Source organism: Equus quagga, chromosome 17 (assembly GCF_021613505.1).
Source record: "Equus quagga isolate Etosha38 chromosome 17, UCLA_HA_Equagga_1.0, whole genome shotgun sequence".
Taxonomy (NCBI): Eukaryota; Metazoa; Chordata; class Mammalia; order Perissodactyla; family Equidae; genus Equus; species Equus quagga.
In genome coordinates, this window is record NC_060283.1 from 12,273,008 (window position 1) to 12,290,479 (window position 17,472).

At 41.3% G+C, this 17,472-nt stretch overlaps 2 protein-coding genes across 2 annotated transcripts in view; one reads left to right on the forward strand and one right to left on the reverse strand.

The window, feature by feature from the left end:
• The window catches only part of OOSP3 (oocyte secreted protein family member 3), a 50,849-nt gene that overhangs the window by 26,536 nt on the left and 6,841 nt on the right, over nt 1-17,472 (reverse strand). The window lies entirely within an intron of this gene.
• CBLIF (cobalamin binding intrinsic factor) lies at nt 2,888-16,630 on the forward strand. The gene is made up of 9 exons (XM_046644652.1): nt 2,888-2,966; nt 3,609-3,785; nt 4,741-4,854; nt 5,290-5,430; nt 7,080-7,261; nt 10,996-11,173; nt 12,590-12,791; nt 15,269-15,387; nt 16,569-16,630. The coding sequence occupies exons 1-9, from the start codon at nt 2,888-2,890 to the stop codon at nt 16,628-16,630; spliced, it is 1,254 nt and encodes a 417-aa protein (XP_046500608.1).

Sequence of the window (17,472 nt, forward strand, 5' to 3'; positions counted from 1 at the left end):
GAGAGTCTGGGCACTTTGAAAGCGAAAAATTAGGCACAGGAAGAAAAAAAGAAAAAAAAAAAAAAAAAAAGCCCAGTCAATGGTTAGCCAAGAATTGTCAAAATATATGAATTAAGTAATGTATGGCTTATGTGGTTCTTGTTCTGCAAGTTATTTGCTAATTGAAACAATTGTGTCATAATCAGTCTTGCAGCAACCATGGCTGTAAGTGGTAATTTACAAGGAAGCGCATGTTTAAAAAACAGGCACACCAGGTGTGAATCATCTCAGGATGGTCATGAGCAGGCTCTGGACCAAGGTCAGTGCTATGCTGAGTTCCTAATCCTGTATTAGATCCTTATTGCTGCTGTAACAAATTATCACAAATTTATTAGCTTAATACAAATTTTTCATCATACAGTTCTGGAGGTCAGAAGTCCAAAATGGGTCTCACTGGGCTAAAATCAAGGTGTTGAAAGGACTGTGTTCCTTCTAGAGGTTCTGGGGGAGAATCCATTTCCTCATCTTTTCCAGCTTCTAGAAGATGCCTGCATTCCCAGGCTCGTGGCCCCCTCCATCTTCAAAGCAAGTAATTGTATCATCCTGACCTCTGCTTTCATTGTCACATCTCCTTCTCTGACTCGACCTCTACCGCCCGCCTCTTCCACTTATAAGGACCTCTATGATTACATTGGGCCCACTGAGCTAATCCAGGACAATCCTCCTATTTTAAAATCCATTTATTAGCAATCTTAATTCCATGGTGCAACTTTATTACCTTTACCATGTAACCTAACATATTCACAGGTCTGAGAATTAGGTGGACATCTTGGGGAGCTATTATTCTGCCTACTACTCCTTTATAAAGCATGCAGGGACCTCCACCATGGAGACCCAAACTATCTTTCTGGTCTCATCTGCCACCATACACCATATATTAGTTATATACTGTGTAACAAGTTACCCTAAAGCTTAATGGCTTAAAACAACAACCTTTATTATCTCAGTTTCTGTGGGTCAGGAATCCAGGGATGGCTTAGCTGGGTCCTCTGGCTCAGCGTCTCTCACAAGGCATCAATCAAGATGTTGGTTGGGGCTGCCTTCATCTCAAAACACGACTGGGGAATGGAGCTGCCCCTTCACGTGGTTGTTGGCAGGACGCCCCCTCCCTGGCTGTTGGCTGGAGGCTGCTTACAGTTCTTCCCCACATGGGCTTCTCCACAAGGCAGCTGAGAACATGGCCACTGCCTTTCTCAGAGCAAGGAGCGAGAAGAGCCAGAGAAAAAGTGCGAGCAAGAGAGAAGCTGGTCTTCTGTAACCTCATCCCATCACCCTTGCTGTATTATATTCATTAGAAGCCAGGTCAACATACAATCTAGAGAAGGAGATTACACAAGAGCATGAATACCAGGAGGTAGGAACATGGGGTGATGTTAGAAGATGTCTAGCACACCCCAATACGCACCCTGTGCCCTCACCTCACAAGACCACCAACACTCCCCAAGAAAGGAAAAAAGTGCTTTATAACTCATGTCTTATATTTGTTTATTAATTCACTCATCCAAAAAGTACTTATTTGATTGCTACTGTGAGCCAGATAGTGTCCCAAGTGCTGGGGATAGAGCAGTGAGGAGTTGTAGCAGGTAAGGGGCACAGTGGGTGTCGGTGAGGGTGAGGCTGTCTTACATACAATGGTCTGGGAAGGCCTCTCTGACACCTGACCTTTGAGCAGAGACATGAAGGAAGTGAGGGAGCCACCTTGAGAAAATTTGGAGGAAGAGTGTTCTGGGAAGAAGGGACAGCAAGTGCAAAGGTGACTGTTGGGTTCAAGGACCAAGAAGTTCTCTGTGGCTGGAGCAGAGTGAGCAAGGGAGAAACTGGTTGGAGGTGAGGTTGGAAAGGAAACCAGAAGTCAGATCTTACAGGGCCTTGTAGGTCATTAAAAGGACTTTGAAGTTTATTCTAAAGATGGGAGCCACTGAAGAATGTCTCCCTAAAAGGAGCTGCTTAACATCCAGTAGTTAGAAAAAATTAGCCCCCTCCTTCATAATCTCAAGGTATTATTTCCAGTTCTCTGTTATAGGGAGATACATTTTGCTTTATAATATAGCTACATTTCTGAAAAATATATATATACTTAATAGTTAATATAGGTCATTGATCCTTCGTTTTCTAATTACTTACTTTAAAAGATAATATCTGAAAGCCCTGGCATTTGAAACCACTTTCACCTGCAGATCAGGAAAGAAAAATCAAACAAAACCATTTCTGGGAAACTGTGATCCATTGCTTGCCTAAAGCCAAAGACCTTCAAAGAGCTTAGGCTGGAATCCAGTGACGTCAATTAAATTAACTGCAGAAAGCCTGACTCCATCTGGCAGATCCTCACCTGAGAACCTAAAAGCATATTGCAAAGCAAGTGCCTTGGACCATAAACGGAGGTGGTGCCTTAGGAATCGCCCAAACCTCAATGAAGTGGTCTCTGATCAAAAGCCAGGAGGTCATCTCTGTGGATGTAAAAAGGCCCAGGAGGAGGTCTTGTTTGTACTCATATGTTCGCCAACCTCCCAGTGTAACAATCCAGGATTTTGATAAAGGGCTCATTGTCATCCTTGTCTTCACTGCATACCCAGCCTGTGCTGGGTTTCTCATATGACTGTGCTGCCTAGAAGTGACCTTCAGACACCTTGGAACGTCTGTAGTAGGTAAACTTAGATAAGCAGATGGAAGTAAGTTCTATCAGGGAGAGCAAGGTCAGCACAGGTGGTGAAGAGAGGCTGGCAGAAGGAGGAGCAGGGCAGACTGCTTTACAAAGTGAAGCATACATAAAGAGAAAGTAGAGAAATATTCCACTTGTACACCCCGGGATTTGTGGACAGAAGACGAGGACGGGACAGGAGAGGGTGGGATGGCCTGGTCTGCCCTCTACCTCGTGAACTTTCTCTGGGCTATGGCTGGGTCCAGCACCCAGAGCCGAAGCTCATGCTGTGAGTATGTGTTTTTTCCAAGGAGGCCAAGGGAGTAGTTCCCGTGGAGATAGGCAAAAACCTCAGACACGGAAGTCTGCTGGTGAGAAAGCGGTTGAAAACAGCGATCACTGCAGGGGAGTTCCAAAATGGACGAGTCAGGGTGTGAGTGTGTGTGGTTTATCATTCCTGACTTAACAGCATAAGTTGTTTGAGAGGCAAGTCTATGCATTTCATCTTGAGAGATTGACATGCTGTTGCAGAAATGACGGTTGAGATAGTCAGAGGTTGTTCTGAAGTTACCACTACTAGTGGGAATGTAGGGTACTTGCTGAGGATAGGTCTTATCCCAAAACTTTCATATTTTTCGTGAGTGAGAAAAAAATAGACGCAAGGAAATCAATGACTTCTAAGAATGTGCTAGAAATAATATGAAACCTCTGTGAGGCATATTGCTTGAAGTTATTAAGTGAGAAATCACTTTCTTAAAGATAAGGGTTATTTGAGAAGATATAGGGAGTAATTGGCCTCAAAAGAAAATCTCAATGTTTTCTCCATTTCTCTTTATGCTAATCCATCTTCTCCTAGAAGATGCAGGAAAGATGTTTCTGCAAAGAGGCAATGAGGGGACAGGGGTTTAGCGAATGGCTTTTCTCTTCTCAGCTGTTCCCTCGGCACAGCAGCCCTTGGTTAATGGTCTACAAGTGCTTATGGAGAATTCTGTAACCAGCTCAGCCTTCCCAAACCCCAGTGTCCTGATTGCTATGAACCTGGCTGGAGCCTACAACTTGGAGGTGCAGAAGCTCCTGACTTACCAGCTCATGGCCAGTGATGCAGCTGGTAAGAAGTCAGACTCCCTCCGCATGCTCTCTGAATCTCCACCCCAGACCCTAGCTCCACGTCCCCCCACTCCAATGCTACCTGTGATTGTACCAAAATCATCCATATCGAAAGAAATATGTATTTATCCAGGGCATTCACAGAGGAGGGCAGTAAAGCTGAAAGAGCTCTCTACACTAGCTGTAACAAGATAGGGCTTCCAGTTCTGGCTCTGCCACTCATTAACTCTGTGACCTTGAACAGATCACTTGATCCCACTCAACCTCACTTCCTCATTTGCAAAATGCAGATGATTTTATAACAATAACACTAATAGTGACAATCACAATGATAATAATAAAATCTCGCAGGAGTTGCCTTGAGGCTCAAGTTAGCAATAAAGTTAAAATTATTTTGGAACTATTTCATATATGAATTTGTATGGGTATTCTTGCTGCTTTTCTAAACAGACAGCAGGGATTCTTTTTCTTTTCTTTTCTTTTCTTTTTTTGGTGAGGAAGATTGGCCCTGAGCTAATATCCCTTGCCAATCTTCCTCTTTTTGCTTGAGGGAGATTGTCCCTGAGCTGACATCTATGCCAATCTGCCTCTATTTTGTATGTGGGATGCCACCACAGCATGGCCTGATGAGCAGTGTGTAGGTCCACACCTGGGATCTGAACCTGTGAACCCTGGGCCATCAAAGCTGAGTATACGAATTTAACCGCTACGCCCCCCAGGTCAGCCCCCAGGAACTCTTAATGGAATAATCAAGTCACACAGAGGCCATTAGATTAAACATTTCTTAAGTATTTTTCCATACTTCTTTCCTTAAGAAATATCAAAAAACACATTATCAAATCACATTATTAAAAAAATCAAAATGATCTGGAAAGAAGCAGAGAGTTCAGCCCTGGTCCCTGGTGCTCTCTCCCTGAGCAAGCCTTTGTTTAACGATTTTTTTCTTTACTCTACAGACCTGACCATTGGTCAGCTTGCCCTCACCATCATGGCCCTCACCTCTTCCTGCCGAGACCCTGGAAATAGAGTATCAATTCTACAGGGACAAATGGAAAACTGGGTACCTTCAAGTAAGACCTCATCCAAAGGGAGGGGAGAGTGAAGCAAAGAGTCCTTCCTGAGAATTTCAAAGCTAGAAAGAAAAGGATGGGAGAGTGGACAGTTAGAGAAAAGACACAATGCATCTCCACTCACGTTCCCTGTGATAATCCCACAAATGGGTATTCTCTTCCCATCCAAATGAACTAGAAAAGACAACTATCCTGGGGACACAGACTTATGCCATCACCTGTAGACAGCATCATCCCTTTTATTCTATTCTCATGCCAGATGCCATTCTTATTCTGAGAAACATTGACAATATCTTTCGCCAATATCATGTCTTTCTTTTTTTGGATAAGTTTTCTAGAAATTTCTATTGAAAAAGGGTTGGGCTTTTCCTTTTTCACAAATGTCCTCATTATGGTAAATGTTAGTCTTATGAGGGCCCTCTATCCCCTCCCAAGGCACCAGTACCCAAGCTTCAACCTTCTATGGACCCAGTCTGGCGATCTTGGCACTGTGTCAGAAGAACCCTGAGACAACCTTACCAATAGCAGCCCGCTTTGCCAAGACCCTGCTGGCCAATTCCTCTCCCTTCAACATGGGTGAGTAGTTAGTTCACCACTTTCAAACACTGTCCTGAGTGGGGAACATCGAGGATACTGAACGGTAGAACTGGAGGACAAAGTGGGAGGACAAAGAAGGGGGAGCTTTATATGGAGGAGGATCTGGGGACCATGAAAATGTCTACAGATGGGACATACTTAACAAGTATTTGTTCGACATGTGAGGTAAGGAATAAATGAAAGAAAGATAGTAAAACATGGAAACCAGGACAATACTTGAAATGTCTGGCAGTGCCAGAATCTCCATGGGCAGCAATAAACATGTCACCCAATTCAGGAGTTGGAGTCATTCCCAGGCAAATTGCTAAATTATTAAAACAATGTCTAGACTCAGACGTCCTCTGAACTTTCTCTTTCATCACTATTGATGCTTCCACACTCTATTCTTCTCAATGTTTCTCCTTATAACATCCAAATATCCTGTTTCTATTAAACAGCTACTCTCTGGACCCTAAACCCACGATGCTCCCCTTCAAGGATACACTGGAACCATCTTATTATTCCTTAATTCTGCAAGCATATGGCTGCTTGTAGATGGAAACTGTTTCCTCTACAACACCATGTCCTTCTTCTGTCTACCCTTCTGTGGATAATGGTCACTGTTCTGTATAATGCCCTTTGTGAGAGCCACTATTATGCCCCTCATTCATGGTCGTCTTTTCTCCTCTGCCACTCTCTAAGCAATAACAGCATTCTATCAGGTTTTCCCCCACTTATATGGGTCTTATCAGCAATCTCTCATTCCGGGCTCTACTAGACCAACAAGCCAGGTAGATATGTACCCAAGTACCCTCCCTGCAGGTAAACAACATACTGGCCTCTGTTTCCCATCTGGGACTTCAGGCATTGCTGGGGCATCTCTGCAAGTTCAGGAAATTTGGACTTCTTTGCCAACATTGGTCCCAACAACACTGTCAGCCTTACTGAGGTTATTTTCAGATGGAGATTGAGGTGGGGAGGGAAAGATCAACAAAAGAAAAGATGCCATATGGCAAGCCTTTTATTTGTTCTGGTCTTATCATGCCAGAGATTACACATTCAGTCCTCACATGTTTTCACATGCAAATAATGAAAAAGCTCCTGTGCTGGGTGCTATGAGAGATGCAAAGTTCCCACCATCCAAGAGCTCACAGAGCACAAAACACAGAAGAAAGCATCGAGATAGCAAAACAGGTACAAAAAACAAATGCTAAAGGAGTTCAGAAAAGAGACTACAGCTGTTGTGCTGGCATGACCAGAGGAGGCTTCACTGAGAGGTGGTAATGGCAGGGCCTTCAAGAACTGGTCACATTTTGAAAGCTAAACACTGGGACAAGAGAAGTGGGATTGAATATACTGCCAGTCTACATTAATTAAAAGCATGAGCTGTGGAGTCATACAGATCTGCATTCAGGTCCTGGTGCTGCTACTTACTAGCTGTGTGGCCTTGGGCAGTTACTTAACCCCTCTGAGCCTCCATTTTATCATCCTTTAAACGGAGATAATTATAGGTCCCATTTCACAGATTGTCCCGAAGAGAAAAGGGGTTAGTGTACCTGGAACACAATAAGCACATAATAAATGTTAGTTGTTCATATTGTGGTGGTGGTGGTTGTCTTATCCTCCCCCGCGTCCACTTTTATTCACAGACACGGGAGCAATGGCAACACTAGCTCTGACCTGTATGTACAATAAGATCCCTGTAGGTTCAGAGGAAGGTTACAGAGTCCTGTTTGGTCAGGTACTGAAGGATATTGTGGAGAATATCAGCATAAGAATCCAAGACAATGGCATCATCGGAAGCATCTACAGCACTGGCCTTGCCATGCAGGTAACACATCATTGATGCTCTTCATTGGGTCCATGCCAATAAGCCTAGACTGTAGGATCCAGAGCCTAGGCTTCTGCTAATATCTCTCGGAAAGACCAGCTGGTAGAACTTGAGGTGGGTTCCTTGTGGTGCCTGTGCCTCAGTTTCTCTACTGGTAAAATGCAGGTAAGTGTTAATGTCTCCCTACCTCATAGGTAAAGTATAAAAACAAATATACATGAACTCTTTTCCCCTCTTTGGGGAAAAAAAAAGGAATAAATAAATCCAAGAAATTGATTGGTTTATTATTAATAATGATCAGTTTGTTCATAATAATTATAGCCTGTTGAAAGTTTGATGTATAAAAAATATTAAAGTATGTTCTCAAGAAAATAGTGAATTTTCTGATTCCATCTTGTCAATCAAGTGTCCTCTTTTCAGCCCTTCATCTTGGTCCAAAGAAGGTGGGCTTGTATTCAAAGTGATTCGTGAAAATAATCTAAAGCTGACTGGACATTTAATCCCGGGCAAGCTCTGTTACAATTTCAATCTCATTTCAGCTTCACAAAGAGACCTGATAAACGGCAGAGCCAGGGGTATCTGGTCGCCAAGCCTATACTCAGTCCTGTGCTTCCTTAGCAGTGATTCTCAGGCTTGGCTTCTGTAAGATGCTGCTTGACATAGTTCCAAATACAACCTCCCCATTGATGAGGGTTGATTAGAGCAGCATCTTTCCATGGAAGACGCACCAATGACAGTGGGGAGAGATAACCAACTAGAATCAGAAATTAAAAATTCATCTGTGGCCAAATCCTCTAGTCCAAACTAAGAAACGTGTGCTCTAAATTATCAAAATGCCCTATGAGATTAAGAGAAAAACTACACCATGACCTTTCCAACTCAGAAAGCCCAGGAAACGGAGAACCATGGAGTTACAATGCCAGCCCTATGCAATGCCAGCCCGAAATCTAATATGGCTCTGGACTAGTGTTAGAAAGAAATTCTTTCTTGGGTTGGGGGTGGGGGAATATGGAGACTGTCAGTGATATTCCACACTTTAAAAATTAGCAATGTAATGTATAGTATGGTGACTATCGTTAATAATACTATACTGTATATTTGAAAGTCGCTAAGACAGTAAATCTTAAAAGTTCTCATCACAAGAAAAAATGTAACTGTGTGGTGATGGATGTTAACTAGACTCACTGTGGTGATCATTTCACAACATATACAAACATAGAATTACTATGTTGTACACCTGAAACTAATGTAATGTTACATGTCAATTGTATCTCAACAAAAAATAATTTTAAAAATTAAAATTAAAAAAATTGGCAAAAGGCATAAACAGACCAGAAATTAGTTCATTTTAGCCTAAGAGTAAACACAAAATCCCCACTCCAATGTGCCATTGGAGCAATGAATGAGAACAAAGTTTCCATGTCATGTCATGGTCAATGAAATACTGCCATAGAACAAACGCTGTTTTTTCTGTGGCTGAATCGTACAAGAGCATGCCCAGGGCTCAAATCTAGACAGCTTTGTGGAGGAACAAAGGCAGTCTGGAAGGAATATGTCACGGGTGTTATTTATGACTCATTGAAAATAACCTCGGTTCACCTTAGCACCAGAGGAGTGTTTGCTTTTGCTAATTTGACTTGGGAATTCTGTTTGGGATTTCATCACCTGTAGGGTACATTCTGATAAGCTGTTCCTGGGAGTTAAAGCTTTTCCATGAAGAGATAGGACCTCACCCATATCCAGATATCACAGGCCACGTGGATTTCTTTTCGGTTAGGATGCATAACCTCTCCCTGCCCTCCTTATGGCCCATATCCAGAGTTTACCCAGGCAGCCTGAAGTCTGAAAACACCAGATGTCCAACATATAACCTTTTTCTAATCTAAAATGTTCTGGTGTGGAAAAAGAAAGCCTCTGGACCTGTAACAACTTAGGTTTGAATCCTGCATCTGCTACCATCTTAGGCAAATATGGAATTTCTCTGAATTTCCTTTTCCTCATCATAACAAGGTTGCAAAGGTATACAAAAATCACAGGCACAACATGGTGTTCCATAATTGTTTGTGGTCTCCCCCGGCAGAGGAGGGTTGACATTCATCTTCATTTTCTGCCTTCACTCACCGTCTTCTAGGTTCTCAAAGGCATTGGCAGGGCATTTCCTCTGTTCTGGAATTTCTCCTCTTTCTTCCATCAATATGCCAATGCTTGCAAGTTTCCTCTGATAGAAACTTAACTTGGAGAGGGATCTGATAAACTTCTTCACGCAAAGTTATGAATGACTTCTCACGGCTGAATGTGTTACTACTCTCTAGAGTGTTGACAGTGGTAATATTTTATCCCAAGGGGGTACATCTCCCATATTGGGATTCGGGAGGTGAGTGTGGGATGTGGACAAGATATGGTTGCTGGGGAGTACCTACCTGATGCCCCTTAAACCAAACTGCCCTGTAAAGGGGCCTCTGGTAAGAGCCACAGTTCATGGTTGCCAAGCTGAACAGTGATGGTCATGTCTGTCAAACCTGCTCAGTTGCTCAAAGTACTGCCTCTAGGTCACAGAGCCATTTCTGACTCCCCTCTCCCTTCTCCCATTTCCCATCCCAAGCTTCAGGTGAATCAGCAATCCCAGCCCATTGACGTGCTCTGGTGGCTGTGATCAGCACAACCCTAAAGGAGGAAGGTGGTAACGACAGCTTACCCATCACAAACTATTAAACGCTTTCACATATCATCCCATCTGAACTTCAAAGGATCCCCCCAAAAGTATGCAGGAATTATTATTTCTATTTTATCCACGAGATTTAAAAAACTCAGCAAATTAGAATGAATTGCTTGGGGTGTATTAATCAAGACTGATTTTGCAAATAACAGAAACCCAAATAACTTTTGCTTAAGAAAAAAATGGAGACTTACTATTTCACATAAACTGGGGGGTCCAGGGCTGGAGTAGGTGATTTCAGGATTAATCTGAATAAAGGGCTCAAATCATAATATTAGAGACTACTCTTTTTTCATCTCTCAGCCCTGGTTTTTCTCATGGCTTCTTCAAAGTGGCTGAGGAAGATAGTACTAGCAGCTTACTTACTCATATAACCATACAAGTAAGCTCTGAATAACCCCAGCAGGAAGAAAAAATACCTCTCTCTCCCAATGTCTGTATACCAGAGAAGAACTCTGATTAGTGTGTGTGCCCGCCAATCACTGCCACCAAGAGGATAGCACTCTATGTTTAGCCCAGCCCAGGCCATGAGTCCACTCCAGTAGCCAGGGTTGTGGAGCCTCTGGCTGATAGTCTTCCCACGATCACAAAGTGTGTGAGGAATCCACCAAAGGGCATGCAGGACAACCAAAAACAAAAGGCCTACCACATTTAGATGGCCAGGTTGTCCTAGACTAACCTCTCCCTGGAGCTCAGTTAGCCCAGCTCTCGCCCTCATTCTGCATCCAAGAACTCTTAGTAAACACAGAAGCCCTAACAGTGTTCCCTGAATCTGAATGCTGCACAGATATGTGTTGAGTGACTACTATGTGACAGACACTGAGCTAGGTGGTGGAGACGCAGCAATGAACCAGACAGACGTCATCCCAAACTTCGTGCAGCTTTGATTTTGGACTCTGGGTGATGACAAAGATTAGTGAACAAGTCTATCCCTTATAAGGCTTATAAAAGCCAACTCTCAGCTATGCTTAACCATTCTCTCTCTCTTTCTCTCTATCTCTCTCTTTTTCTGTCCCAGGCTCTCTCTGTAACACCTGAGAAACCTAACAAGGAATGGAACTGCAAGGAGACCATGGATACAATACTTAACGAGATTGAGCAGGGAAAATTCCACAACCCCATGTCCATTGCCCAAATCCTCCCTTCCCTTAAAGGCAAGACATACCTAGATGTGCCCCAGGTGTCTTGCAGCCCTGGTAAGAACTCTTAACACCTGCCTCTCCTTAAGTCATGAAGTAGCAACTTATGCAGGAATGATATGTGGATCATTTCTAAGTGGTGTAGGAGCTTATTACGTCCATTACTCCATTATGTCCAGATGTAGGCAGAACCACATGTGACTTCCAGTCCCCAAGAATTGTGTGCTAACACACAGCCTTGCCATCCTGCCCTCAGAATTCAGCCCCCATGTCTACTTCATTCATCATGCACTTATCGAGCACCTACCATAGGTAAAGCATTTTGTGGGATGCTGATGGAGAGGGAAGGCCCATGGTCCTAACCATCAAATGACATAACTTCATTCACTCATTTGACAAATGTATCAAACATTATGCAGCATCTTATCATATCTGCTCTTTACAAAGTCAGGAGACAGATATGTAGACAAAAACTACAATATTTGGAAGAATAAAATAAGTATTAAATAGAAATAGAAGCTACATACAGTGCAAAAGCAAAGAAAGTGTGACCAATCATTGATTTTGTGAGCCTAGGAGAAGAACAAAGTTGACATTTCAGCTAAGCCTTGGAGATCTAAATATGAAGTCTTGGTGCTTATAGCACACCAAAGGGATGGGCTGGAATCCTGGCATGCTATCTTTTTATGTAAAATATCTTTATTTTATCTAATTACAAATATAATACACAGATACTTAAAACTCAAATATTGCAGAAATATGCGTTTAGAAAGTGAGAGTCCTACATAAAAATTTTATCACTCCGGAAATAGCTAATCTTTGGTATAGATTCTTTCAACTCTTCTTTCTAATTAAATGCTAATATAAAGCATTATTCATCTTCTGTTGCATGGCCTTCCTAAGACAAGCAGAGATTAATAAGCTCCTTGTCTATCTCAGTGCAGAACCCATAGAGACCACAATCAAGTAAGCTGATCCCCATCATACCAAACACAGCCACATTCACCCAACTCCTTGGGCTGCTTCCCAAGGATTTTGCAACTTTAGCAAGGCGGCAACGGAGTCCTTCATAGGATTTTACACTAGCCGCCCAGGTATTTTGTTAAATGGTCTGAAACTTACCACTTTTGCTTCTAGATTTTTAGGATTAACAAAAACCACAACTGAACAATGAATACATGTAAAATACCACGACATAGGGCTCACAATCCTCCCTTTAGATTACAAATTCTTTTAACAAAATAAATGTTCATTGTAAAACTGTCTGTCAGTTCTTCAGCTACAAGCAATTCTCCAGAATGGAAAGGAGAGCTTCATAGATCACACCAGTTCCTAAGAACAATCCACAAAAGCCCCAAACTCACTGCCATTTCTTGAAATGTTTTCTGGGATGAGTTGCCAGTAACAGAGATTTTCCACCTGTAATACAAATCCCACAACTTTTAACAAATTTGGCCTCTTTACTCTTCACAGATAATGAGGTGCAGCCAACTCTACCCAACCAGCCTACCACTGTTCCCACCTCAGCATCCAACATCACTGTCATATACACGATAAATAACCAGCTGAGGGGGGTGGACCTGCTCTTCAACGTGACCATCAATGTTAGTGTAAAAAGCGGATCAGTGCTCCTTGTCATCCTAGAGGAAGCACAGCGCAAAAATCCCATGTTCAAGTGAGTGTGACAAGTAACATCCGCCATTCTCCGCAGGCCTAACCTGAATTCCCATCCTCTCTCTCTCCTTCCTTCATTTTCTTACTTTTTTTCCTTCTTATAATTGAACAGATCTTTATTTATTTAATAGCCCCTTGAGGGGACTACAATGTACTAACTAGGCAAGGCTCTCATGAAAAATTAAATATACAGGTCAATATATGACAGAGTTTTAAAAACAGGAATTCAAAGGAGAGAGAGTCCATTGTAAGTGAGAATAGTCAAGGAAGGTTCACGGCTTTGGACCACATTCAAAGAATAGATACTAAATAGGAAGATATGGGAGGATGGTATTCCAGGAAGAGGGAGTGTCTAGAAGAAAACATTCAAGACAGGAATGAGCAAGGGATTCATGATCAATAAGTAGGTCAGCTGGACTAGAGAAGAAAATACAGGACTGAATTAAGTGAGTGATGTCTGGAAGGATAGGTTGGGTGATATTGTAAAAAGTCTCAAATACCAGGCTAAGGAGATCAGACTTCATATTGCAGACAAGCATTACAAGTTTTTGAGTAAGAAAAATCATGTTGTAAAATGTTAATTAGGCTTGAGAATGGGAGACAAGGAGAAAAGCTAAGGCATGACTATAGCAATGAAGCTGTGAAGTGGTGAGGACTTCATCTGGGATAAACAGACTCATGTCAAGGAGGACTCCACAGGCTCTGTGAGTACTGGATGTGGGGGTCAAGAGAAAGAAGTTTCAAAACTAATGATAGAAGTATCAGGAAGACAGAATGTCTTTCACAGAAAAAGACTTTATTCCTTTAGATACGTTTAATTGTGGGTGCTCAAAACAGAAACATTAGGAAGCTTTTGGAGGTACAGAGGAAATCTTAGGCAAAAAAGATCAAAACAGGCAAAAGAGATTGGATAGTCACCTGATAGAGATGATGATCCAAGTTAAGGAAACACACAGAAGGTGGCAGACACAATGCTCCCAACAAAACCATGAGACAGATCTAATTATTCCCATTTTATAGACAGAACCACTTAGGCCCAAAGAGGTTAAGTAGTATTCCTAAAATCATGCAATGTGTAACTAATAGAGTTGAGATCTGAACCCAGATTTGACTCACTATGAAGCTCATGTTCTTTTCACTACCCTTGCCTGACAGGAAAAAGTCCAGAAATAAATTACAGAGGGGAAAATTAAACTTTGGGGATGTTTTTAGTTTGCAAAAAGATCAAGCAGTAGATAAATGTGGAAAAGACTAAACTACAGGACGTGTAGAGGGAAAATGCCAGGTCATGAAAAGGAAAAGAGGAAATCCTTTCAAAGGAAAGAGGACATGATCCAAATTCTGCAGAGAAGTCAAGGAGAAAGATTGACAAAGGCCAAGGAATTGACAATTGAGTGATACACAGGATCTATTCCCAAGGATTCAGTTAAATACATTGTGCCTGCTGCCCACAGTCCACCTCCGTAACTTCCCTAACTTCTATAGACAGATCAGGATAAAAGTCATTTTAAGAATACTTAATTTTCCAGCCAGCCCTGATGGCCTAGCAGTTAAAGTCCAGCACACTCTGCTTCGGTGGCCCAGTTTCAGTTCCCAAGTGTGGAGTCACACCACTCGTCTGTCAGTAGCCATGCTGTGGTGGTGGCTCACATAGAAGAACTAGAAGGACTTACAACTAGAATCTACAACCATGTGCTGGGATTTGGGGAGGGGAAAAAAAAGAGAAGACGACGGGCAACAGATGTTAGCTCAGAGCGAATCTTTCCTAGCAAAAAAAAAAAAAAAAAGTCATTCACCCTGTTATTTAAAAAACATAATTTTCAAACAACCCTCTGAACATACGTTACTTCTTCTCCAAGCTTACCAAGCTTAGCTTTAATTTTGCCTGATTTTTCTTCTTCTCGTTGTCAATGTAATAAATACACATAGTTGACATTTTGAGGGAAAAAACATAAAGAAGAAAAAAAAAGCATCTACAGTCCATCCACAATCTAATCACTGTTGATATTTTTTATAATTTTGTTGGTGTCTTTTTCTGTACATATTACATATAGTTATGATCCATCATAAACATAGGACATAGTTCATGTAAAATTTGTATCCCACATTTTCACTTACCATGATTGCACAATCATTTTCCCATGTCACTTAAAATTATTGAAAGACACAATGTTCATAACTGCAAAATATTCAATCTTGGATATTCATTCCATCACTCACATAATTATTTACCCATTGTTCAGCATTTACATTTTTTAAAATTTACTCATTGATAGGTTTTCTAAAAAGTCCACTCATTTTCATTTCATTTAATTCCAAGTGAAGTAATTTTTTATTCACTAATCATTTGCATTTTCTCTTTTGAGCATGATTTTATCTGATCTCTAAAGCATTCAGAACATCTCTGTCTCTTCCTCTTAACCTTTTATTGCTTGACCTCCAGGGAGATGTTAATCATATATGATTTTATTCTTACAGATTTGAAACCACAATGACATCTTGGGGCCCTCTCGTTTCTTCTATCAACAATATCGCTGAAAATGTTAATCACAAGACATACTGGCAGTTCCTCAGTGGCAACACACCTTTGAATGAAGGTAAGACAAGAAAAGGAATCTGGGCACTTCTTACATAATTTGAAGGCTACATTCTTTCACTTCCTTACTTAATTCATTCACTCATTTAATCAATAATTGTGAGATTGCATGTGTATATACAATAATTGTATATACAGTGATTACATATATGTACATATGCCTCTATCGTGAATATATATACAGTGATTAGATAGATAGATAGATAAATAGATAGATAGATAGATGATAGACAGACAGACTAGATAGATAGAATGGATGGGTGGCTATCTAAAATAGCTTTTCAAAAAATCAATCCTAACTCCACTCTGAGCCAGTGGGAAAATATCCAGTGCACAAGAAAAGTGGATTGATCTACTTAAAGCAATAAGAGCTGAAAAACGGAAAAGCAGATAATGTGAGAGAGACAAAAAAAAAAAGAAAAAGACTGAAAAAGTAGTATGTGCTCTAAGAAGACGGCCACTTTGGGATTTCAAATTAAATGTGTATACATAAAACGAAAGCACAGTGAATTCATAGCCAGTGGGAGACAAGGACGAGGGAGAGGAGGAACGGCTCTTTGTGTGGTGATGTTCTCTTATTCCACACCAACTCTGTAGGTAGTAGTGACCCTCTTCTTGCAGAGGAAAGGCCTTGAGATCCAAAAAGATTTGGGCCCGGAATTGTCAATCTTTCTGATGCGCGTCTACTTGAAAGCTACTTGTCATCATCTATCTTTCCTGCCCTGAAAGACAAGCATTCTCAACCCACTGCCCTACCTTATTTCTTACAAAGTCTTCAGAAATGAACATAAGCCCCTGCCTTGCATGCTCTAACCGGCTTAAATAAGCCATCTTAATAAGAACCACCATTTATCGCACACTTATTAAATGTCAGGTACTGTATTAGGCATCTGGCAGTCATCATTTCTAATCCTGAAAAGAATTCTTCAGGGTAAATATGTTTAGCGCAATGTTGTGGATGACGGAAAGGAGGCTTACACAATGTAAGCGACTGGCCCAAAGACATGCTCCATGTGGCAACCTAGAGACTGGAACCAAGGACTCACTAAATCTCAATTTCATGATCCTTCTGTGCTACTCGAGCTGCCCATTTCACTCCTCTAACAGTGGGCTGATCTTTCGGGAGCTGGGGGTGGGTATACGCACCATGGTCACCTCATGTTATTCTCTGCTTGTTTCCAGGAGTTGCTGACTACATACCCTTCAACCATGAGCACATCACAGCCAATTTCACACAGTACTAACCACGAGATGGGTGCAGGTTCTATGAAACATCTCCAAAGGATGGCTGGGATTTTTTTCACTTCATTTCAAATCTCTGCAAAAAAGTGGATATCTACGATGCTACCATATTCCTTGTAAAAACATGGAAACCACGATGTAGAATAAATGAGGCAAACTTCCCCGGAGTCTCAGTATCTGTGACTCATAAAAAAAAAAAGTCCAGCTTCTTAAGGCAATGACTGCCAGTCATCGTTTAAACCTGGGGTGAGGCGAGAAGGGAGAGCCCAGTTGATATTTTTGGAGATTATTCTGACCTTCTTGATTAATTATCCAACACAGTCTTTTATTTCTACAAATGAAATGATATATTTTTTAAAAACTCTTATTTTTGTTACTTATACCAAGTACTCCTTCTCAAACCACTTAGTGTAAACATATATACATACATACACACGTACAGACATACATACATGAAATGGCCAAAATTATTTCATATGAGACTCCCAGATAGTGCAGAACCAGGTAAATGATTTTATGTCATAATTCTCCCCTTCTATTTCCAATACAGTCACTTACGCATAACAATGCTTTGGTCAACTACAGACCACATATAGGACAGCGGTCCCATAAGATTAATACCATATAGCCTAGGTGTGTAGTAAGCTATGCCATCTAGGTTTCTGCAAGTACACTCTATGATGTTCTCGTGACAATGAAATTGGCTAATGATGCATTTCTCAGAACATGTCCCCGTCATTATGAGATGCATGACTGTATTTGTTCCAGGCAAAATAAAGTTTAAAATGTACAGTTTTACATAATTTATATATATAAATATATATTGAATATACATTTTGTGTTT